At 40.2% G+C, this 23913-nt stretch overlaps 1 protein-coding gene and 1 non-coding gene across 3 annotated transcripts; both read right to left on the reverse strand.

Moving 5' to 3' along the window:
- Positions 1-1882: 1882 nt before the first annotated feature.
- LOC122750133 (carcinoembryonic antigen-related cell adhesion molecule 3-like) lies at positions 1883-23024 on the reverse strand. 2 transcript variants are annotated; one of them, XM_043996795.1, is made up of 4 exons: positions 22827-23024; positions 14735-15094; positions 5034-5163; positions 1883-3369 (listed from the first exon to the last, which is right to left on the reverse strand). In XM_043996795.1, the coding sequence occupies exons 1-4, from the start codon at positions 22945-22947 to the stop codon at positions 3354-3356; spliced, it is 627 nt and encodes a 208-aa protein (XP_043852730.1). In that variant the 5' UTR covers positions 22948-23024; the 3' UTR covers positions 1883-3353. The 2 variants fall into 2 exon arrangements, with proteins under 2 accessions (XP_043852730.1, XP_043852729.1); XM_043996794.1 differs by having other exon boundaries at positions 5034-5166.
- On the reverse strand, positions 21845-21951 carry LOC122752137. The gene has a single exon (XR_006355934.1). It is a non-coding gene; the product is annotated as a U6 spliceosomal RNA (small nuclear RNA).
- Positions 23025-23913: the final 889 nt, after the last annotated feature.

The following is a 23913-nucleotide window of genomic DNA, read 5'->3' on the forward strand; positions in this document are numbered from 1 at the left end:
TTTTGCTTTTTCCCAATTACATGTCATGAAAATTTTTAGCATTCACATTTACAAGATTTTGAATTCCTAATTTTTACTTTCCCTCCCTCCGTGCCCCTCTTTCTACAATGGTAGGCAATTTGATATAGTTTATGTATTTGCTGTCATGTAAAACATATTGCCAAAATAGTTACAGTTGCAAAAGAAGAAACAGATGAAAAAGAAAAAAAAAGCATGAGAAAGTATAAAGTAAGGGAAAAGTATTTTTTGAACAGTTATTTATCTGGATGTGGACAGCATTTTCATATCTGAGTCCTTTGTAGTTATGTGGGGCACCTGGAGTTGGCATTTGCCTGCTCTACCTCACTGGGGCTCAGGATCTCCCACTTGTTTTGTTGAGGTGAATGGGCCTTGCTTTGGCTTGCTGGGATGCTTCCTGTTCTGTACTCACCCAGTCTGTTTTTGAAGGGGATGTATATGAGCAGTTTTTTATCTCTCTGTCCCAATCTCTCAGGAGGATCTGAGTTGGGTTTGTAATATAATTTTAGGTCCTTCCCTGAGCTTGATTCAGAAGGGATCTGTCATTGAGGCAGGCATAGCATTGAAGGGAGAGATGAATCAATAAAGTAGTGTGACTAAGGTCAGCAAGTTCTTAGAGATGGACAGGACCTTGGAGATCACAAAATCAAATGCCTTAAATTTGCAGACAGGGAAACTGAGGCACAGATAAGTCAAGTAACCTGACTGATATTAAACAGCATATAGCAGAGACAGCATTTGGAGTCAGATTTTCTGGCTCCAAACCCAGGGAAGGCCTTTTTCACTACACCCTGTCAGCTGGTTGGTTGATTATTGTCCTTCATTTTTGAAAAGGATGAAAATGACACCATTATGTTACAGTGTGTCTGACTGTGTCTGATCAGACCATTTTGAGCTCAGAATGCTCTACTACAGGTGAGGTACAGGTGAACATTTCAGTTGGATTCGCTGAATGAGTACATCTTGCACTTCTCTTGAGCTACTTCAATACTGCTTTGCTCATAGAGCACCTTTGTCAAGTGCACACCATGCATAGAACCCAAGCGCAGATCCTGGAGTTTTCCCTGCTGGTGATCAGGCTCAGGGTTGTCTCTGTCTGGCAGCCCTGGTCTGTCTTCTCTGCCTGCCTCTCCTTCTCTGGGGGACTGAAGTCTCTCTTCAGTGCTGGAGCTCTTCTCTCAGCGAGGATCACATGCATACTACAGGGCAAGGACTTGGTCTCTGACTTTCTCCTCCCTCCCCTCTTCTACTTTTAATTAATTAATTAATTAAACAACCTTTGTTTAGATAAGATTTCCAAGTTCAAATTTTTCTCCCTCTCTCCCCTCCCTCCCCCCTCCCCTAGACAGCAGCTAATCTGATATATAACATTAAACGTACCTCTTCTACTTTTTTCTTCACTCCCTCTGTCTGTGGTTTCCTACTTCCCAGTCCTGCTATGTTGAGAGTAACCTACAGGCCTCAAATCCATTGGTGAGATATGGGACTATTTATTCCAATAATGTGAAGACTTTGCCAAGCAGGAAGGGTAGATGAGAACAGTTTGTTCCAGTAGCCATGAAGGTGGTTAAATCAGGTATGCTGGTGTGTTTAAAGTTTGATCAGACATTTGTAGGAGCCAAATTTATTATGTGCAGAGTTAATTGGGTGGCTTGTCATAATATCGGGATTCAGAAAATAATGAGGGATCTCTAGGTCCAAAACTTCCTCCCCTCTGAACTGCCTTTTTAGTTATTTCTCCAGGGCCAATAAGAAAGGAGCTTAACAGCCGCTTTTCCACAAATGAATCAGGTTTTATTAATGGGAATAAAATACACAGCAAAGGTGAAATTCATAAAGTCAGAGACAAGGGAATAGAGAAAAAGAAAAATGGATAATCCCCCTGACTCTAACAAAATCCTATACAATCCCCAAACTTGCTTCCAGCTCAACTAATTCAAAGAGCTGGGCTCATTTTATTAACTCACCACCTGGGGTCTATAGTTTCAATGGGAGACAGCTGGACAGCCAGCAGCAACAGGCAAAGCCCACAGGAGAGCCAACCAGCAAGGCCCACAGGACCTCTCTGTCTGTCTGTCTGTCTGTCTGTCTCTGTCTCTGTCTGTCTGTCTCTGTCTGTCTCTCTGTCTGTCTGTCTGTGTCTGTCTGTCTGTCTGTGTCTGTCTTCTCTCTCTCTCTCTCTCTCTCTCTCTCTCTCTCTCTCTCTCTCTCTCTCTCTCTCTATCTCTCTCTCTCTCTCCAGCTCCCAGAAGCTCACCCACCAGAAAAGGACTGAGCTCCCGTCAGCAAGCATTTACTCTCCCTCCCCCAAAAGGGAGGTCCTTCAAAACTGCCTGTGGAGACTGTGGTTCCCCTACTGACATCAGCAGATCCGTCACTCAGGGCAGGCCAGGTGTGGCCCATATCCAATCATCCCTAGCTGGTTTTCCAAACACTACTAGATCATTCAGGTGAGACCCCTGGGCGTCTGCCAAATTCCATTATTTTACCACACATTGAAGACAATAAGGTCATGCACTGTATCATCTAGCATTTCCACTTTCATGATGATTGGGAAAGAGAGAGTGTGAGGCCAATGACTTTGCATAGCTCTGCCTCACTTAAATCCAATTTACACAAAAGTCAAGATATTGCCCTTTGAATTCATTGGTACTCTTCATAAATGAGGGACAAATGAAAACTTTCTTCCCTCCTATTTCTTCACTCCGCTGCACAGGTTCCTCACACTGTCCTTGGAGAACTTTTTTGTCCCTGAAGGGAAAGGGGAGGGGGTGTCACTCAGTATTAGCCACTGGCCTGTGTAATGCTACCTAACTGCCCCTCCTGGAGTAAGAAGATTCTGTAATCAGAATGAGGACAAAGATGGGGTGGGTGGGAAGGAAACATGCTTGGATCCATGATTGGAGCTTTTGCTGAGACAGACTGTTGAGCTTCCCTCCCTTATCAAGCCAGGCTAGGATGTCAGTGCTTCATTAAGCCATTTTACTTTGGCTTCAGAAAGGGGCATACAAGGCTGGGGTGCAGGAAAAGGGGATGAAACAAATTAGAGGCATAGTGCTACCAAAGAACAATGCTCATTTCACACACCAGGAAAGTAAGGCTTAAGATTCTGCAAGCTAAACTTCAGCAATATATGAACTGAGAATCACCAGAAGAGCAGGCTGTTTTTCAAAGAGACAGAGGAAATAGATGCAAAATTGACCACATTTGTTGCATTATTGAAAAAGCAAGAGAGTTCCAGATAGCCATCTCCTTCTGCTTCATTGACTGCAAGAAATCCTTTGAGTATGGATCACAAAAATGTGCCAAGTCCTCAAAAAGATGGGAGTTCCAGATCATCTTCTCATAAACCTGTATGTGGGTGAAGAAGCAACAGTTAGAACTGAACATGAAACAATTGACTGGTTTAAGATGGTAAAAGGAGTGCCACAAAGTTGTATGTTGTCACCTTATTTATTTAACTTATATGTAGAGTACAACATGAAAAATCTCTGGCTGGACAAATGAAAAGTTGGAATTAAGGGGGATGAGACAAATGTCAACAATCTTAGATATTTGGGCAGTATCACTCATAAGGTGAAGAAGAATTAAGAAGCCCTTTTATGATGGTGAAAGAGGAGAGAGGAAAAGCTGATTTGAAGCTCAACATAAAGAAATCAAAACTAATCTAAGATCATGGCACTTCCTGGCAAATAGAGAAAGAAGAAACAGAAGCAATGTCATATTTTATATTCTTGGACTCCAAGATCATTAAAGATGGTGATTATAGCTGTTTAATTGAAAAACACTTCCTGCTTGCAAGGAAAGTGATGGCAAATCTGGACAGCATACTAAAAAGTAGAGCTGCTGCCTTATTGACAAAGGTCCAATGGTCAAAGCTATGTTTTTTTTTTCTTTCTTTCTTTTCTTTTCTTTTTTTTGTTTTGTTTTTGTGGTTTTTTGGGCAGGTAATGAGGGTTAAGTGACTTGCCCAATGTCACACAGCTAGTAAGTGTCAAGTGTCTGAGGTCAGATTTGAACTCAGGTCCTCCTGAATCCAGGGCTGGTGCTTTATCCACTGCACCACCTAGCTGCCCCCCAGATGCGGGATTCTTGAAGTTTGTATGTGGGAGAGGACACAGCTCCCTGATCAGTCTATCTAGAAGGCTTCAAAGAGGTGCCCTGGTAGGACAGGACCTTTGTCATTAAGGATAAATATATGATGAGCCCTTCTCTGTCCTCTTCCCTCTGCTCCATGAGGCTAAACCTGACTGCCTGTATGTTCCCTGATCTCTCTGAGAAGCTGAAAACTATTTACATTTTATGAACCTTCTTGGTCTTTCTATCAAAGAAAAGCAAAGGAAGTTAGCTGGCCTTAGAAGGACAGCTTGTAGTTTCTCCTCAAAATAAGGAAAGGAGACTGTGGTTGGAGCCTGATTTCTCAACGCCATCCTTAAATGCTAGTTTCATTGGCTGGTGCTTTTATTTCCCATGTTTGGTTGCTGAACAGTTCTTCCTGAAAGGTTTTATTTGCTGATTGTTAAGATAAAACAGACATATAGGACTGACATTTGCAGGCAAATTAGGAGTTGACTGAGTTAGAAGGAACACTTGGAGAAAAGTAAAATCTTGAATTTGGACAAAGTCAAGTCTTATCCCTAAATACAACCTCCTCACTTGTAGTTTCTTCATTTACAGGTATCATTAGTCTCCTATTAAGCTTGTACATTCCATCTGGATCTACCTCACTGGCCTTTTCCTTGACTTGTTTTCTCAGAAGGTTGTGAATAGTGACCTTCCCAGTGGGGAAATGAACACCTGGTTCTAAGATGCAATCATGTGTGAAAGATGGGGGAGAATGAAAACCCAGAGAAGGAGGCTGCCCAAGGGAATCAGTGCTGAAAAGTAGGAGTTTGGGAAAGGGAGGTAGACCAGGTCTAGAAGATGGTACAGGGTGCAGAAGAGCATTCTGGGATCTCTCCCCTGCTCAGGGAGACAGACTAGGAGGGTGGACAACCATAGGAAGCATATTTTACCTTCTATTCTTTCTGAAGAACAGGAAATAGATGAGGGCCACCAAGAGAATCACTCCCGATATGGCTCCAGACACAATGGTAATTATGCTTCTGTAGAATAAGTAGTCTTTACCTTTTTGTTGAAGCGTTTCTGCTGGGGATGAGAAGATAAAAAGAACCTTGAGTGTTTTTGAGGAGTCTCTAACGTGAAGTGCACAGTGTCTGGCGCACTGTAAATTTTTTTTTTTGGTGGGGCAATTTTTTGTAGGAGGAGAACTTTTTCTATATTCACTTTGCCTTCTGGTTCTCATATTTTAGACAGTTTTCTCTCATGATTTCTAGAAACTTGAAGTCTAAATTCTTTCTTTCTTTCTTTCTTTTTTTTTTGGTTGGTGCTTTCTGATTTCTCCATAATCCACATTCCAGGTCAGTTTTTTTTGGTGGGGGTTAAGTGACTTTCCCAGGGTCACACAGCTAGTATGTGTCAAGTGTCTGAAGCCAGATATGAACTCAGGTCCTCCTGAATCCAGGGCCAGTTCTCTATCCACTGTGCCATCTAACTGCCCCTGCCTCTGTAAATTCTTAAGAAATGTTTGTTGATCAATGAATCCAACTTGGCTTTGTTCCTATGACCTTGGGCATCTCTTTGGCAAGGTCATATTGCAGGGTGCCTAATAAAAAATTGGGGACTACTGAATATTGGGCAAACACATAAAAGTCCACATTACTCAATCTCTGAAGTCATAATTTCTCTCCCCCCACACACATTGTGCCCACTTCCCTTCTCTATTTCAGTTGAAGGTACAATCAACCTCACCATCACCTAGGTTCAAATTAGAAAACATCTTAGGCAATCTCTCTCCTTCAACCCTCAAATATAATCAATTGCCAATGTTATGGTTATTTGCACTGATTCTACTTGGACAGTATTTCTCACATCTACCCCTTCCTCTCAGTTTCTACTACAGATTCTCTCATCACTTCAAAATTATGGCAACAGTTTTGTGACCACTATTTCTGCCTTTGTTCTCTTACCTCTCTAATTCATCCTTCATACCACTATCTCCATCTAATCACCCTTAAATACCATTCTGATTGTGTTACTTTCTCATTGAAAACCTCTAAGTGTCTCCCATATCTGTCTCTGAAAATCAGCATATTGAAAGAGAAAGAACTTTGGGTTTTGAATCTTGAGACCTGGATTAGAATCCTGACCTTGTCACTTGCTAGCTCTGGAATCTTGGGCAAATTGCTTATCTTTTTCTAGACAGAAATTTCCCAATATTTAAACTGATACCTTGTGGGCTAAATGATCTGTCTGTTAACACTCATCACAGCTTTAAATACAGTGAATTTACCTTTATCTTCCTCCCTACTAACCTGTCCAAATTCAAGCCCTCATCACTTTTCATCTGAAACTTTTCAATAGCCTTCCTACCTCTAATCTTTCTTCCAATCCATGTCCTGTTATTTAGAATTAATTTATTTAGTCTGTAATTTCAATCTTTTTAAAAGTTTCTTCATTGATTATAATTTTTGTTGCTTTGTGATCAGTAAAGATGAGTCTAATATTTTTCTTTTAGCATTTGTGAAGATTTTATGTTCTGATGCTTGGTCAGTTTTTTTTTCTTAAGTGCCACATACAGCTGAGAAATATGCAAACTTTTTTGTATTCCTATAAAATCCTAAGAGGTCCATCATATCCAACTTTTATAAAGTTCCACTAAAGTCTTTAATGGTTTTCTCCTTTTTTATTTTTTGTTAATATTTGTTGACATCTGTAAGGGGTACATAAAGTTCCTTTACTCTTGTAGTTTTATTGTTTCTCTCAGAATTTTTTTAGCTTTTCCTCTAACTGGAAGTTGTGCCATTTGGTGTACATTCAGTGTTATATTGGTGAAGTAGCTTGTTGTCTATAATATGGACAACATGCTTATTTTTAAAACTCAAGTCCATTTTCACTGTAAGTTGTCTCAGATCATGACACTACTGTGCTTTTTTGAGTTTGGCTCTGCATGTAGCCCTTTATTTTACCTGTGAATCTTTATATTTCAATTATGTTCCTTATAGACAACATATTGTTTGGCTCTGACTTTCTAATTCACTCTGGTAACGTATTCTGTTTTATGGGGGAGTTAATCTAATTTATATTTACAGTTATAATCACTAATTCCATATTTCTTTCTTGTTTCCTTTTACTTTTCCCCCCTTTTGCTAAATGTTTCATAGAAGGAGGAGGAGAAGGAGAAGTAAAAGAAGCAAAAGGGGGGGGAAGAGAGAGAGAGAGAGAGAGAGAGAGAGAGAGAGAGAGAGAGAGAGGGAGGGAGAGAGAGAGAGAGAGAGAGAGAGAGAGAGAGAGAGAGAGAGAGAGAGAAGGGGGTGGGGGGCAAGTGTTTGGAAGTCTTCCATTTCATTAAAGTCCATTTTCCCCTCATATGATTATACTCAGTTTTATATCATTTTTGGTGGTAAAGCTATTTTTGCCTTTCAGAATATCATATTCCAATATCCTCACACCTTGATAATGATAATGGTTAAGCTTTGTGTGATATTTATTGTGACTCCTTGGTGCTGGAACAATTTTTTTTTTTGTATTTTGGAGGGGCATGGAAGCTCTGGATTTGGGTATGATATTCTTGGGAGTTTTCCTTTATGATCTTTTTGTAGGAGGAGAACTTTTTCTATATTCACTTTGCCTTCTGGTTCTCATATTTTAGACAGTTTTCTCTCATGATTTCTAGAAACTTGAAGTCTAAATTCTTTCTTTCTTTCTTTCTTTCTTTCTTTCTTTCTTTCTTTCTTTCTTTCTTTCTTTCTTTCTTTCTTTCTTTCTTTCTTTCTTTCTTTCTTTCTTTCTTTTTTGGTTGGTGCTTTCTGATTTCTTCATAATCCACATTCCAGGTCAGTTTGTTGTTTTGGGTTTTATTTATTTTTTTCTTTTTTTGTTTTCTTTTTGTTTTCTTGCTCTGAGGTCCCATATATTTTCTCCTAGTTTTTCAATGTTTGGACTTAATTTTTTTTTATTGTTTCATGGTTTATTAGTTTCTGATTAGTTCGTTCTAATTTTCATGAAACCTTTTACTTGGGTAATTTTTGAGCCTCTTGTACTAAGCTGTTAGTTCCCCTTCTAAGTCTTTCTTTCATAGCTAGGAAAGTAGACAGGATAGTGTGCTGGACCTAGAGTCAGAAAGGCCTCAATCCAAATCCAGCCCTAGATACTTACCAGCTGTGTGAACCTGGACAACCTACTTAACCCTTGTTTGCCTTAGTTTCCTCATCCATAAAATGGTTATAATAATAGCACCAACCTCCCAGGATTGTTGTGAAAATAAAATGAGGTAATATTTGTAAAATGTTTTATAAACTTGAAGGTTCTATTTACTGCCATTTATTCATTTATTTAATTTTGTTTTTTGTAGGGCAATGAGGGTTAAATGACTTGCCCAGGGTCACACAGCTAGTGTCACATGTCTGAGGTCAGATTTGAACTCAGGTCCTCTTGAATCCGGGGCCAGTGCTTTATCCACTGCACCAACTAGCTTCCCTTGTGTTTACTGCTATTTATAAAGTAATTTTAAACTCTTAAAAAAAGCTATTGTTTCATTTCTTTCAGAAAGGGTAGTTGATCTTGTGTCCAAGCTATGGTTTTTTTTTTTTCATTTGAGGCTTTGCTTACAGATATTTTGGATTCATTTCACCCTTCTGGATTTGTATCTTGGGCATTCCTGTCTCCAAAATAGATTTTTTACAAGGTAGGTTTTTCTGGTTTATTCAATATTCTAACCTTACTTCCTGAATTGAAGTCTAATTATTATAAGGGCCAGGCTCCGCACTCTTCTGGAAGGAATATCTGGGTCTTCTTTGGTCTTGCTTTGTATTCTCTAGGATCTTGCTACTGTTTTCTCTGGGTTGTATCCTTTAAGGATGTCAGGAGTGGCTATGGCTGGTGACCTGCTAACTTTCACTGTGCCCAAAGCAGTCTTATGTAGAGAGAATTCTGGTTACTGCCTTCATTGTCTGAGTTTTTAGAAGCTTTTGCCTTACATTTGGGTCTTTGCAGTACCACTGCAGACTTGTCCCTAGTTGGAGTTTTGGTAGTAGACTGCTGCTGACCCCAGTCCCTGTCTTCTAGCTGCAATGAGGCTCAGTAGGTATAAAATTAAAGGCTTCTTCTTCTTCTGAGCTCTCTGTCCTAGTCACTCAGCTGCAAGTCTCAGACCCAGATAGAGGATAAAACTCCAGATTCTTGTTCACTATATAGCCTCAGGCCACAGCTGCTCTCACTCCTGGGCACAGGTCCCCTTCTCAGTCATCACTGATTCTGTGACCTAGCTCTGTATCCAGACTGTAGGGCTGCCAGTTGGCTCCTCTTCCTGATCTCTGCACAGTCCCAGCTTCATCTCTGTTGGATTCCCTCACCACTTCTTCCCCAAATACCAAGCCCGGGTCCCTTAGTCAGTCTCTAGTCTTCTTGTTCCATTCCTGGTTAGTCCATGTGCCCAGACTTTAGTCTTTGTAACTCTGCTGACCTGGGCAGGAAAAATTACTCAGTAAGTTTTCCCCTTGGTCTTTTGCCCTTTCAAGGCCTTTGTTAGAGTGATTGTGATAGAGACCTGTTCCATAGAGCTTCTTCCTCCTCCTCTCCCTTCTGCTATCATGCCTGGTCTCTCAATGGCAAAGCATTCAATTAAAAAGCACTTGTTTAAAGCCTCCTGCCCACTCACAGTTCTTTTTCCTATATTCTCATCACCTTAACTTGGGGCTGAGGTCAATTTTGCCTGGAATTAAGGAGCTGAAAAGGAAGTTTAGATTCCCCAGATTTTTATACATTAACATTGTGTAGATCCTCACAAATGAAGTAGAGATGTGACAATAGGTACATTAGACAAAATTCTGAGCCTTGAATGTCAGATTCAATCTTACTGTTCTACTCAATACTGATGAATGGCACACCAGGCAGATATGGGTGTGATCATCTCCTCTTCTTTGTGAATTAGGCTTCAGGGATTCCCTTTTACCTATTCAATAACCTTTGGTGTTTTTAGCCTTGCACTGAAGACCCTTACAATAAATAACATTGAGGCAGCCCCTTCTAATGCTTCTCCTGGCCAAGCTTTGTCTGTTCAGGCTGCACTGGTCTACATTTCACACTCAGACACGTGCTGTATTTTCCCACCTCTGAACCTTCGCTCAGGCTATTTCTCCCAGGAAATAGAATATTCTCCTTTCTCCCCTTTGACCTGTTAAACTTTCCCTCCAAACCTTTTTTTTTTCTATTTAGAATTTTATTTTTCCAAATTACATGTAAGAACAAATTTTGACATCAATTTTTTAAAACTTTGTGTTCTAACTTCTTTTTCATCCCCTCCCAACCTTTAAAACACAACTCAAGTAACATCTTTTCTATGATACCTGACCTGATTTCTGTGCACCGCCCCCAACTCAAATAGACTTTCTCCTCAAGGTCTCCCACAACACTTTATTTTACAGTCATAATCTAAGTATGCTTATCATGTAACATTGTATATCAATTGTCCCTGTTGGGTTCTGATACCTCTACTAGATTGTGAGGTTCCTGAAAACAGGAATGGAGTCTTAGCTAAACCTCTTTTCCTTCAGTGCTCTGCACCCAAATGTGTGTAAAATGATGAATGAACTTGTAATTTATATGACAGTTTCTAAGATTTTTATAGGAGACAGGGAGGTTGGTCTCCATTTCTACCAAAGTAGCTGTAAATGGACTGACATTCATTACAAGTCTGACCACATTCCCTAGAATCAGTTCTTCCTTCCTTTCTTTCTTTCTTTCTTTTTTTTTGTGGGGAAATGAGGGTTAAGTGACTTGCCCAGGGTCACACAGCTAGTAAGTGTCAAGTGTCTGAGGCCAGATCCTCCTGAATCCAGGGCTGGTGCTTTATCCACTGCGCCACCTAGCTGCCCCCCTCTTTTTTTTTTTTTTTGGTGGTTTTTTTTTTTTTTTCCCTCTGCAGCATCCTTTTTTTTTTTTTAATTTGTTAAGGCTTTTGCAGCCATAAGTCTTAATTTTTTTTTTTTTGGCAGGGCAATGAGGGCTAAGTGACTTGCCCAGGGTCACACAACAAGTAAGTGTCAAGTGTCTGAGGTAAGATTTGAACTCAGGTCCTCCTGAATCCAGGGCTGGTGCTTTATCCACTGCACCACCAGTTCTTTCTTTATATGTTCTCTTCCAATATATCATGATAAACTGCCCTCTTTAATAAGCCTGAGCACCTCCTCCTGGCATCCCATTCTTCGCCAAACAAAGAAACATTCTCTCTGAGGGAAAGTAGAGACCATTTACCAATCATCTCAATTTTGATATCCTTAGAGATTGGAGCCAAAATATTATGATATGAGACCTTCTGTTCTTGGGGCTTTGCTGTAGAAAGTTGGGGGGAAGGTTGTTCTTTCCAGGGGTTCTCTTTCCTTCCATTCTGGGTGGTTCAATCCAGCACAGCCTCCTCCTGGCTGGATCTTACACCAGTCCTCTTTAGCCTCTCAGTGTTCTAGCACACTTGATTTTCATCACATTGTTTGGATCAAGTCATACCTGATAGAGAATTTACTAGTCTAAGTATTCTTCCTTCCTTCTTGACCTGCCATCATCCCCCTCCACACATTTATACTGCAGCATCCCTGAATAAATCCTCTTCCTACTAGGCTCAACTCACTTTCCAAATTTCCCAAGAAGCCTTTCCCCATGTTCCCCACCACAGCTGACAACCCCCTTCTCAGATTATCTTAGAATCCTTTATTTCAGGTCCATCAGTGGGCTACTTAGCTCCCCAATTCATTTGTTGACCTGGATAGAGTAGGAGGAACTAATGGAACATCCAAGATGTAGCAATGATTCCAATTTCTATCACATTTGAAGGTTATTTCCTCAGGACAACCAAAGAAACTGGTGAGGGTGGGATTAATACACACATTTTACAAATAAGACAATAGAATGTCATCAAGGTGACATTACTTGCCTGAGGTTACATAGTAAATGCTAGAAATTCAGACCTACTGATGTCAAGTCTACAGCTTTCCTTTTCACTTGGCCCTACCCCTCTAGCAGAAGGTAAAAGCTCTGGAAGAGCCCAGATCCCTTTGTGTTTGGTGAGGAGCCCAATTCTTTGCTCCTTCCAGACCTGAGGAAAATTCTGCTGGGGAATTGAGGTAGGCCTGGCCCCACCCAAGTTCCTTGTTTCAATTCCTATCACTGGGGCCTCTGGAACCTCATTCTTCCTAATTTGTTGAGAGAGTTGAGTAGGCGGAGCTTCTTTTCTGAGTCCCAAGTGCCACAGTGTCCTGGATGAAGAGGGGAGACATGCCATGCCAACCTGGAATAGCCTACCTCCTGCCCTCTCTTCCTCCTAGAGCTTCTCTCTTCCTTCAAGATGCCCCTCAAACAGGACCTCCCCTAAGAAACCTTCCCTGACACCATCATCTGCTAGTGCCCTCCCTCCCTAAAGACCTTGTATTTGAATAGAAGGACTGCCTGGGAGTCCAGGGGTCCTGGGTGCTAGTTCTGCTTCAGATACATAGCAGGTGCTTAATACTAGGCAAGACGATTCCCTCCTTAGTGTCCAAGAGTAGTCTCTAAGATCAGGATTTGCAGATAAGGTGCCAGCCTGCCGTGGTGGAGGGGTTGACACCCCATAGAATTCCCTCTCTAGCCAGAAAATTACTGTGCTAGGACAGATACTTATTCTTATATTTATTCCACATAACTGTGGAATATAAGTATATTAAAATATTCGTAAATATATAAATACATAAATATATAATTAATTATTAATCAATCGACATTTTATTAAATAATTAATATTAACACATTGATAATTAGCATACTATTAATTAAAATATATTAATGAATGTAAAATAATTAGGTTATTGGTTATTAATATATCAAATAAATGAATGTATATATGTGTTTATATGCAGTTCATTTTTTTGCCTTTTATGCTGAATCCACAGGCCAGTGACTTTGCATGTAGTAGGTGCCTAATAAATGTTTATGGCTCAACAGATGGATGACTTCTAGATCCTTCTTCCCACACTATCCTCTGCCCAGGAGTTGAGTGACTAAAAGATAGCTGGGGATGACCAACAGAGTCTTCCCCTGAAAGTGGTTCATGCCTCTTACCACAAAGCCATAGAATGTATCCTGTCATGGCACACCAGGGAAGAAAGCCCCTGACATAATTGGCTATTACCCCTTCCCCACAGAGCATACAACTTCAGAGCCAGAAATATGCCAGAGTTCTCTGGGATTCTTTGCTTCTGGGCCTCAGAGGTCATCTCATCTAACCTAGACCTGGTTAGGGATTCCCACTCAGACGCCCCTGGGAAATGATCATCTAGTCTGTGTTTGAAGACTCCCATTGCTGGGGAGGTCACACTCTCCTGAGGTGACCCTCAGTGCCAGGAAGCATCAAAGAAATGCAGTGGATGAACTATTAGACATGGGGGGTCAGAAACATGTGAAATCAAATCTTTCCCAAGCTACTAAGTGTGTGACTCTAGCCAAATTATTTAATTTCTCTCAGACTCATTTGATTTATTTACAAAAAATATCATGTATATCATGAGTCTTGTAGAGAATCAAATGAAATTTTAAAAATTAATAAATGTTTTTTTAAAAGAATCAAATGAAATATGATATATAGAGCCCTTTGCACAACTTCAGGCCCTATATAAATGGGAGGTGTTGTCAACCCACTCTCTGGAAAGCTCTTCTTGTTGAAAACATTGACTCTGGAGCCCCAATGTACCCATTTGCTTCCCAAATTGTATTGAATTTGTCTTCTCCTCCTCGAGCTGAGATATCAGTAGGAGCAGGGTTTCTCTGTCCCAGTCTGTCTCTTCAGAGAAGCCTGGGTCCCCTCTGGCTTGGCCTTTCCTTTAGAAAATGGAATCAATACAGGAATTTTCCCTCTGGGGTCCCTCTCCTAGCACTGGGAGCCTCAGAATAAACAGGCTTCCAAATGTTCCTGGGCACCCAGGCAGCCAGGCTTTTGGATCATGGGAAGTGGGTAGTTTGGATTTGAGCTCTGCTGAGCCCAGATGGAAAGAAAGTGTTAATGTCTACCCCCTCTCCCAACAAGGCACCACCTGCATTATGGGCTTTTAAGTATCTTGGTGCTGGTGAATTTCAGAAAAGGTTGTCTATGTCAGAAACAACTGGATGGGGCCATTCTGAATGCCCCAGTTTCATAGTATTGCCCATATTACTCCTCAAATCCTGACTGTCTCCTCCCCAAAACCTTTCTCTCCCAAAGTCTCTATCTAGGCTTTGGGGCTTGGGCAATATAATAGAAAATGAGTCAGTGTCCACGTGACACTTCTCCTCCAACACCCTTCTTTTTGCCTCCTGACCTCATATTGACTAGAGTTAATTAGCAGGCTCTAATGGGCTCTGAGCTCAGCCCATGCTCTTATTGGGATATAAGTTTTAGGGACAAAGCTAGGATTGCCCAGGATTCCGGGTCACATTTGAGGCAGAGCTGCTCTTGTCAATGCACCTTAGCTCTGCCAGACCTGGGTCTCCAGATGTTCCCTGGGGCAAATCCCTCTGGACAGCTCCTGGTGCTGACAATTGTCCAGTTCTGCATTCTCCCTGCCCCCTTGGGTAAGGAGCTTAGGGGAGGGCTCTCAGTCCAGACAGAAGGAGGGTCTTGGAGTTTGGCATGGGCCAGGGGAAGGGTAGAACTTACCATACACTGCTAACTGTCCTTGTGCTACTGCAGCTATCTTGCCTCCAAGATCAACAATTTCTACAATGTAGACATCATTGTCATCGAGGGTGAGGTCAGGGATGAGCAGGGAGCCATTGGAGAACACCTTCTCCCGGATGTCTGCTGGTGTCTGCACTCCAGAAGAAACACTGTAGGCAGCGATGAGGTTGGAAGAGTTTAATGACTTTCTGTACCAAGAATAGCTGAGAGCTTGCTCTGAGAGCCCCTGGATGGTCAAGGTGACACTGCTGCCCACTGTGCCATAGGAAGGACTTGGCACAACAGTGACAGGATCACCTTGAGCAGACGTCACCTGGATCCAGCAGCTGAGGATGGAAGCTGAGAGGGGAAGAAAGAGGCAGAGGTCAGCAGGGTCCCCCTGACCTTTGTAAAGTTGCTAAAATTCTAGCTATACTGTCTAAAATGTCTAATGAGTGGTCACCAGTAAATTAAAAGCTTTAGCAAGAGCTTAGATTTTTGAATATTTATTTATTTATTTTCCATTACATGTAAAGATAGTTCTCAACCTTTGTTTATACAAGCTTTCCAATTTCAGATTTTTCTCCCTCCTTCCCTTCCCTCCCCCCTCCCTTGGACATCAGGTAATCTGATATAGGTTTTATATATATATATATATATATATATATATATATATATATATAATAACATTAAACATATTTCTGCATTAGTCATGTTATAAGAGAAAAATCAGAGCAATGAGGAAAAACCTCAAAATAGTAAAACAACGGCACCAAAAAGAAAAGAAATAGTATGGTTCATTCAGCATCTATTCTCCACAGTTCTTTTTTTCCCCCTGGATTTGGAGATCCTCCTCCATAATGAGTTCCCTGGGACCCTTCTGTATCATTGCATTGGTGAGAAGAATATAGTCCATCACAGTAGGTCAACACACAATGTTGATGATACTGTGTACAATGTTCTTCTGGTTCTGCTCATCTCACTCATCATCAGCCCACACAAGACCCTCCAGGTTTCTCTGAATTCCTCCTGTTCATGGTTTCTTACAGCAAAATAGTATTCCATTACATTCATATACCACAGCTTGTCCAGTCATTCCCCAGTTGATGGGCATCCCCATAACTTCCAATTCCTTGCCATAACATAAAGAGCATCTATAAATATCTTTGTACATGTGGGTCCTTCTCCCCTTTCCATGATCTCTTTGGGAAAAAGACCCAGAAGTGGTATTGCTGGGTCAAAGGGTATGCACAGCTTTATCGCTCTTTGGGCATAATTCCAAATTGCTCTCCAGAATGGTTGGATCAGTTCACAGCTCCACCAACAATGCATTAGTGTTCCAATTTTTCCACAGCTTCTCCAACATTAATTATTTTCCTTTTTTGTCATTTTAGCCAATCTAATAGGTGTCAGGTGGTACCTCAAAGTTGTTTTAATTTGCATCTCTCTACTCATTAGTGATTTAGAACATTTTTTCATATGGGAATAGATAGCTTTGATTTCTTCATCAGAAAACTGCCTTTCATATTGTTTGACCATTTCTCAATTGGGGAATGACGTGGATTCTTATAAATTTTATTTAGTTCCCTATATATTTTAGAAATGAGGCCTTTATCAGAAGTACTGGCCATAAAAATTGTTTCCCAGCTTTTTGGCTCCCTTCTAATTTTGGATGCATTGCTTCTGTTTGTACAAAACCTTTTTAATTTAAGGTAATCAAGATCATTTTGCATTTTATAATATTCTCTATCTCTTGTTTGGTCATAAACTCTTTTCCTTTCCAAAGATCTGAAAGGTAGACTAATCCTTTCTCTCCTAATTTTCCTATGATATCACCTCTTTTGTCTAAATCATGTATCCATTTTGACCGTATTTCAGTATAAGGTGTAAGATGGTCTAAGCCTAATTTCTGCCATACTATCTTCCAGTTTTCCCAGCAGTTTTTGTCAAATACTGAGTTCTTATCCCAGTAGCTGGAGTCTTTGGGTTAATCAAACACTACATTACTAGTGTCATTTACTACTGTGTTTCCTATGCCTAGCCTATTCCATTGATCCTCCACTCTATTTCTTAGCCAGTAACAGATAGTTTTGATGCCTGCCACTTTATAGTAAAGCTCCAGGTTTGGTACTGCTAACTCACCTTCCTGTGCATTTTTTTTCATTATTTCCCTGGATATTCTTGATTTTTTTTCCAGATGAATTTTGTTATTATTTTTTCTAACTCTATGAAATAATTTTTAAGTAGTCTGATTGGTATGGCACGGAATAAGTAAATTAATTTAGGTAGTATTGTCATTTTTACTATATTAGCTCTGCCTATCCATGAGCATTTGATATCTTTCCAATTATTTAGATCTGATTTGATTTGTGTGAAGAGTATTTGGTAATTTTGTTCATAGAGTTCCTGGGTTTCTCTTGGCAAATAGACTCCCAAGTATTTTATATTATCTACTGTTACTTTAAGTGGAATTTCTCTTTCTATCTCTTGTTGCTGGACTTTGTTGGTCATGTATAGAAATGCTAATGATTTATGTGGATTTATTTTATATCCTACTACTTTGCGAAAGTTGTTAATTATTCCAAGTAATTTTTGAGTTGATTCTCTGGGATTCTTTAAGTATACCATCATATCATCTGCAAAGAGTGATACTTTTGTTTCCTCCTTGCCTATTCAAATACCTTTAATTCCTTTATCTTCTCTGATTGCTAAAGCTAACATTTCTAGTACAATATTAAATAATAGGGGTGATAATGGACATCCCTGTTTCACCCCTGATCTTATTGGGAAGGCCTCTAATTTACCTCCATTGCATATAATGCTTGCTGATGGTTTTAGGTAGATACTGTTTATTATTTTAAGGAAAGCTCCACCTATTCCTAAGCTCTCCAGTGTTTTTATTAGGAATGGGTGCTGTATTTTGTCAAAAGCTTTCTCTGCATCTATTGAGATAATCATATGATTTTGGTTGGTTTTCTTATTGATGTGGTTGATTATGTTAATAGTTTTCCTAATGTTGAACCAGCCCTGCATTCCTGGTATAAATCCCACCTGGTCATAGTGTATTATAATGGGGATCACTTGCTGAAATCTCCTTGCTAATATCTTATTTAAGATTTTAGCATCAATATTCATTAGGGAAATTGGTCTATAATTTTCTTTCTCTGTTTTTGCTTTGCCTGGTTTTGGTATCACCACCATATTTGTATCATAAAACGAATTTTGTAGAACTCCTTCTTCACCTATTTTTCCAAATAATTTGTATAATATTGGAATTAATTGTTCTTTAAATGTTTGGTAAAATTCACCCGTAAACCCATCTGACCCTGGGGATTTTTTCTTAGGGAGTTCATTAATGGCTTGTTCAATTTCTTTTTCTAATATGGGTTTATTTAAGGATTTTAATTCCTCTTCAGTTAACCTGGGCAGTTTGTATTTTTGTACATATTCATCCATTTCATGTAGATTGTCAAATTTATTGGCATACAGTTGGGCCAAATAATTCCTAATTATTGATTTAATTTCCACTTCATTGGTGGTAACATCACCCTTTTCATTTTTGATACTGGTAATTTGGTTTTCTTCTTTCTTTTTTTTAATCAAATTAACCAATATTTTATCTATTTTATTGTTTTTTCATAAAACCAGCTCTTAGTTTTATTGATTAAATCAATAGTTTTCTTGTTTTCAATCTTATTAATTTCTCCTTCAATTTTCAGGATCTCTAGTTTAGTATCTAATTGGGGACTACCCTGGGGCAGCTAGGTGGCACAGTGGATAAGGCACTAGCCTTGGATTCAGGAGGACCTGAGTTCAAACCCAGCCTCAGACACTTACTAGCTGTGTGACCCTGGGCAAGTCACTTAAACCCCATTGCCCTGCAAAAACAAAAAACAAAGTATCTAATTGGGAATTTCTAATTCGTTCTTTTTCTAGCTTTTTAAGTTGCATGCCCAATTCATTAATCTCCTCTTTCTCTTTTTTCTTCATGTAAACATTTAGAGCTATAAAATTTCCCCTAAGCAATGCTTTGGCTGCATCCCAAAGATTTTAGTTTGTTGTCTCATTATTGTCATTGTCTTGGATATAGTTATTGATCATTTCTATGATTTGTTGTTTGACCCATTCATTCTTTTGTTGTTGTTGTTGTTAGTGAGACAATTGGGGTTAAGTGACTCACCCAGGGTCACACAGCTAGTAAGTGTTAAGTGTCTGAGGCTGGATTTGAACTCAGGTACTCCTGACTCCAGTGCTGCTGCTCTATCCACTGCGCTACCTAGCTGCCCCCATTCATTCTTTAGAATGAAATTATTTAGTTTCCAATTGGGTTTCCTTCTACTTTTACATGGCTCTTTCTTACATGTAATTCTTATTGCATCGTGATCTGAGAAATATGCATTTACTATTTCTGCCTTTCTACATTTGACTATGATATTTTTGTGCCCTAATACATTGTCAATTTTTGAAAATGTGCCATGTACTCCTGAGAAAAAGGTATATTCCTTTCTATCCCCATTCAATTTTCTCCAGACATCTACCATGTCTAATTTTTCTAGTAATCTATTCACCTCTTTCAATTCTTTCTTATTTATTTTTTGGCTAGATTTATCTAATTCTGACAGGGGGAGATTCAGATCCCCCACTAGTATAATATTACTGTCTAATTCCTCTTGTAACTCATTTAACTTCTCCTCTAAGAATTTGGATGCTATACCACTTGGCGCATACATATTTAATATTGATATTACTTCATTATCTATAGTACCTTTTAGCAAGATGTAGTTTCCTTCCTTATCTCTTTGAATGAGATCTATTTTTGCCTGCACTTTGTCTGAGATAAGGATTGCTACCCCTGCTTTTTTTACTTTAGCTGAAGCATAATATATTCTGCTCCAGCCTTTTACCTTTACTCTGTGTGTACCTCTCTGCTTCAAATGTATTTCTTGTAAACAGCATATTGTAGGATTCTGGTTTTTAATCCACTCTGCAATTCACTTCCATTTTATAGCAGAGTTCCTCCCATTCACATTTACAGTTATTATTACTGTCTATTCCCCTCCATTCTATTTACCCCCTTTGTACTTTTCCCCCCTTCTTTCACCCTATTCCTCCTCACCGACATTTTACTTCTTACCTCTGCCTCCCCCAATCTGCCCTCCCTTTTTATCACCCCCTCCCTTTTCTTTACCCTTTTCTCCCTTGCTTTTTTCCTCCCTTCCATCAGTCCCTCCCCCTTTCCCTTCCTCTTTTACTTCCCTAAAGAATGAGCTGGGGCAGTTAGGTGGTGCAGTGGATAAAGCACCGGCCCTGGAGTCAGGAGTAACTGAGTTCAAATCCGGCCTCAGACACTTAACACTAGCTGTGTGACCCTGGGCAAGTCACTTAACCCCAATTGCCTTACTAAAAAAAAAAAAAAAACAAAACATAGTTATGGGGCAGCTAGATGGCGCAGTGGATAGAGCACCGGCCCTGGAGTCAGGAGTACCTGAGTTCAAATCCGGCCTCAGACACTTAACACTTACTAGCTGTGTGACCCTGGGCAAGTCACTTAACCCCAATTGCCTCACTAAAATAAAAAAAAAAAAGAATGAGCTAAGTTTCTTTATCCAAATGAATCGATATTCCCTCTTTGAATCAAATGTAATGAGAGTAGGTTTGAAACAATGTTCACCCCTCCTTTATTTCCCTCTATTGTAATAGTTTTTTTTCCACCTCTTCATATGATGTAATTCACCCCATTCCACCTCCCTTTTCTTCTCCTCCCCAAAGACTTCCTCTTTAACCCCTTAATTTTCTTTGTATCATCACATCATAGACAATTTATATTTATACCCTCTGTGTAATGTCCTTCTCTCTGCCCAAATACATTTACAATTCTTAAGAGTTATGAGTATTATCTTCCTGTGTAGGGATGTAAACAGTTTAACCTAATTGAGTACCTTTTTCCCTCTGTTTACCTTTTTAAACTTCTCTTGAGTCTTGCATATTAAGATTGAATTTTCTATTCAGTTCTGGTCTTTTCATCAGGAAATATTGAAAGTTCCCAATGTCATTGAATGTCCATCTTTTCCCCTGGAAGAGAATGAGCATTTTTGCTGGGTAATAGATTCTTGGCTGCAATCCAAGCTCCTTTGCCTTCTGGAATATCATATTCCAAGCTTTGCAGTCCTTTAATGTTGAAGCTGCCAGGTCCTGGGCAATCCTGACTGTGGCTCCATGATATTTAAATTGCTTCTTTTTGGCTACTTGGAGTATTTTCTCCTGCCCCTGATAATTCTGGAATTTGGCTACAATATTTTTTTGGGGTTTTCCTTTTGGGGTCTCTTTCAGGAGGTGATTGGTGGATTCTTTCAATGATGATTTTATCCTCTGGTTTTATAATATCAGGGCAGTTCTCCTTAATAATTTCCTGGAATATGGCGTCTAGATTCTTTTTCTGATCATGGCTTTCAGGCAGTCCAATGATTGTCAAATTGTCTCTCCTGGATCTGTTTTCCAGATCAGTTGTCTTTCCAATGAGGTATTTCACATTTTCTTCTATTTTTTCATTCTTTTGATTCTGCTTGACTGATTCCTGGTGTCTCATGGATTCCTTATCTTCCAACTGTCCAATTCTAATTTTTAAGGCATTGTTTTCTTCAGTGAGATTATGCATCTTTTTTTTTTTTCCATTTGGCCATATGATTTTTTTAAGGCATTATTTTCTTCAATGAGATCATGCACCTTTTTTTCCATTTGGCCAAGTGAATTTTTTAAGGCATTGTTTTATTCAGTGAAATTAATAACCTTTTTTTTCCCATTTGGCCAGATGAATTTTTTAAGGAATTGTTTTCTGTAGTCAATCTTTGTGCTTCCTTTTCCAAGCTGCTGATTCTTTTTTCATAGTTTTCTTGTTTTGCTTTCATTTCTCTCCCCAGTTTTTCTTCTACCTCTCTCAATTGATTTTTTTTTTCCCTTTGGTGAGGCAATTGGGGTTAAGTGATTTGTCCAGGATCACATAGCTAGTAAGTGTCAAGTATCTGAGGCTGGATTTGAACTTAGGTCCTCCTGAATCCAGGGCCAATACTTTATCCATTGTGATACCTAGCTGCCCCTCAATTGATTTTTTTTTTAAATATGGAACGCTTCACGAGTTTGGGTCTCATCCTTGCACAGGGGCCATGCTAATCTTCTCTGTATCATTCCAATTTTAGTATATGTGCTACCGAAATGAGCTCCCCTCAATTGATTTTTAAAATTCTCTTTGAGCTCTTCCAGGAAGGCTTTTTGTTCTTGAGTCCAATTCACCTTACCTCTTGAGGCTTCACATATAGGCAATTTGAAGGTATTGTCATCATCTGAGTTTGTGTTTGCCTCTTCCCTGTTGATACAGAAGCTCTCAATGAAGAGGGCTCTTTTTTGCTTCTTAGTCATTATTGCAGACTATTTATTTATTTTTTAAGTCGAGGTCTGCTCTGGGGGCACTAGAATCCCTGTTTTAGGCCCCAAACCTGGAGAGAACCTTAGAGATCCCTGAATCAAACACCCTCAATTTACAGATGAGGAAATCAAGGCCCATGTAATAAAATAGATGTGATCAGTATTAAATAGGAAATAGCAGAGGAAATATTTGAACCCAGATTTTCTGACTCAAACCCAGTGAGAGTATTTCCCACCAAACCCTGCATGCATTTTAGGGCTGACATTGTTTAGGTTCCATATAGCCCGGGGAAGAAGGTTGTGTTCCAGGTAAACACAAGCTATGAGGGTTAATGACTTGGCCAAGGTCCCACAGCTAGTAAGCATCAGACCTGGGATCCACACCCTGGTCTGCTCTGACTTTAAACCTCTTTAGAGGTTACTCAGCTCCAGGGCTGGACATTGCCCTCAGTCTCAGGGATGGGGACTGATAGCCCTGGACTGCAACTTCACCTTTGCCCCTGGCTCAGGGAAGACATCCCTGGCCAGGTCTGCAGTGACTGTGTCTGGGACAGACCCCCTGGGACTGGTTTTCTTTCTCCTGGTCCTTGTCTTGATTCCCTTGGATTTGTCTGGGTCAGAATCCCCCAGGCTCCCTCTCCTCCCCTGGACTCCATCAGAGCTGGTGTCTCACCTGTGATCAGGAGCCCCTTCCAGGGGCTACCACCACTGTGAGGAGCTTCTGAGGGCATCTTCATGAGTCTGTGCTGCTCACTGTGTGTGACCACCTCTGTCCTTGCCAGGAATCTCTGCATTCCTCTCCTGAGCTATGTCTTCCCTGTCCAGAACCCAAGGGCAGCCCCTGGTGGTGTCTTTGCTGGGCTCCAGACTAAAGCTGTCCCTGCCTGCAGCCCAGAGCTGTGTCTGCTCTGTCTCCTTCTCCTTCTCTAGAGGACTGAGGTCTCTGCCTTCAGGGCTCAAGCTCTGCTATATATAAGGTCAGGTGGGCCCCATAAGGCACAGACTTGGCCTCTGACTTTCTTCTTCCTCCCCTTTCCTCCCATTTCCTTCCCCTTCCAGCTTCTGTGGTTTTCTGCATCTCCCAGGGAGCCCCTCCCCTGCACAGATCCCTCCCACTGCCCAAGGAGAGGTAGTTTTGTCCCCAAGGGGAACATGGGTCACTCAATATTGCCTACTGTTGATTTCTACTTCTACCTTATATTCTTTGTTATTTTTCCCAGAACAGAGGGTATTTAGACCCCTAAATGAGCACAGAGTATGGTGCAAAGAGACAATGTACATGAAATCCTATTCTGGGCTTCTAAATTGCAGACTGCTTAACATCCCCTCTGTTATTTCACCAGGGGAGGGTGCCCTGAGCATTTCTCAAGGATTTCTCTATAGCTTCTTGGAGGACTCAACAGGACTGGGGAGAGGAAATAGAGGATAATGCAGACTAGGGTTGCCTCCCCTATAGTGAGCACAGATCTTGAGTAGCATCTTACTCTATCACCCCTCCCCAATTCGGCTACCCTAATACTGGGAAAGTTCTTATGAGTTAGAAGTATTATCTTCCCATGTAGGAATAAAAACAGTTTAACCATTTAATATCCCTCATGATTTCTGTTTCCTGTTTATCTTTTTATGCTTCTCTAGAGTCTTATATTTGAAAGTCAAATTTTCTATTCAGTTCAGTTCTTTTCATCACAAATGGCTGAAATTCCTCTTTTTCATTGAAGTCCCATTTTTACCCCTGAAAGATTATACACAGTTTTGCTGGG

This window comes from Dromiciops gliroides, chromosome 3 (assembly GCF_019393635.1).
Source record: "Dromiciops gliroides isolate mDroGli1 chromosome 3, mDroGli1.pri, whole genome shotgun sequence".
NCBI lineage: Eukaryota > Metazoa > Chordata > Mammalia > Microbiotheria > Microbiotheriidae > Dromiciops > Dromiciops gliroides.

Coding starts and splice junctions, on each gene's coding strand:
- LOC122750133 (XM_043996794.1), bottom strand. CDS start 22,947: ATGCAGAGATTCCTGGCAAGGACAGAGGTGGTCACACACAGTGAGCAG. Junction 15,095..22,826: donor GAAGGGGCTCCTGATCACAG/GTGAGACACCAG, acceptor TTCCCCTCTCAG/CTTCCATCCTCAGCTGCTGG. Junction 5,167..14,734: donor AGGACAGTTAGCAGTGTATG/GTAAGTTCTACC, acceptor TCTCATCCCCAG/CAGAAACGCTTCAACAAAAA.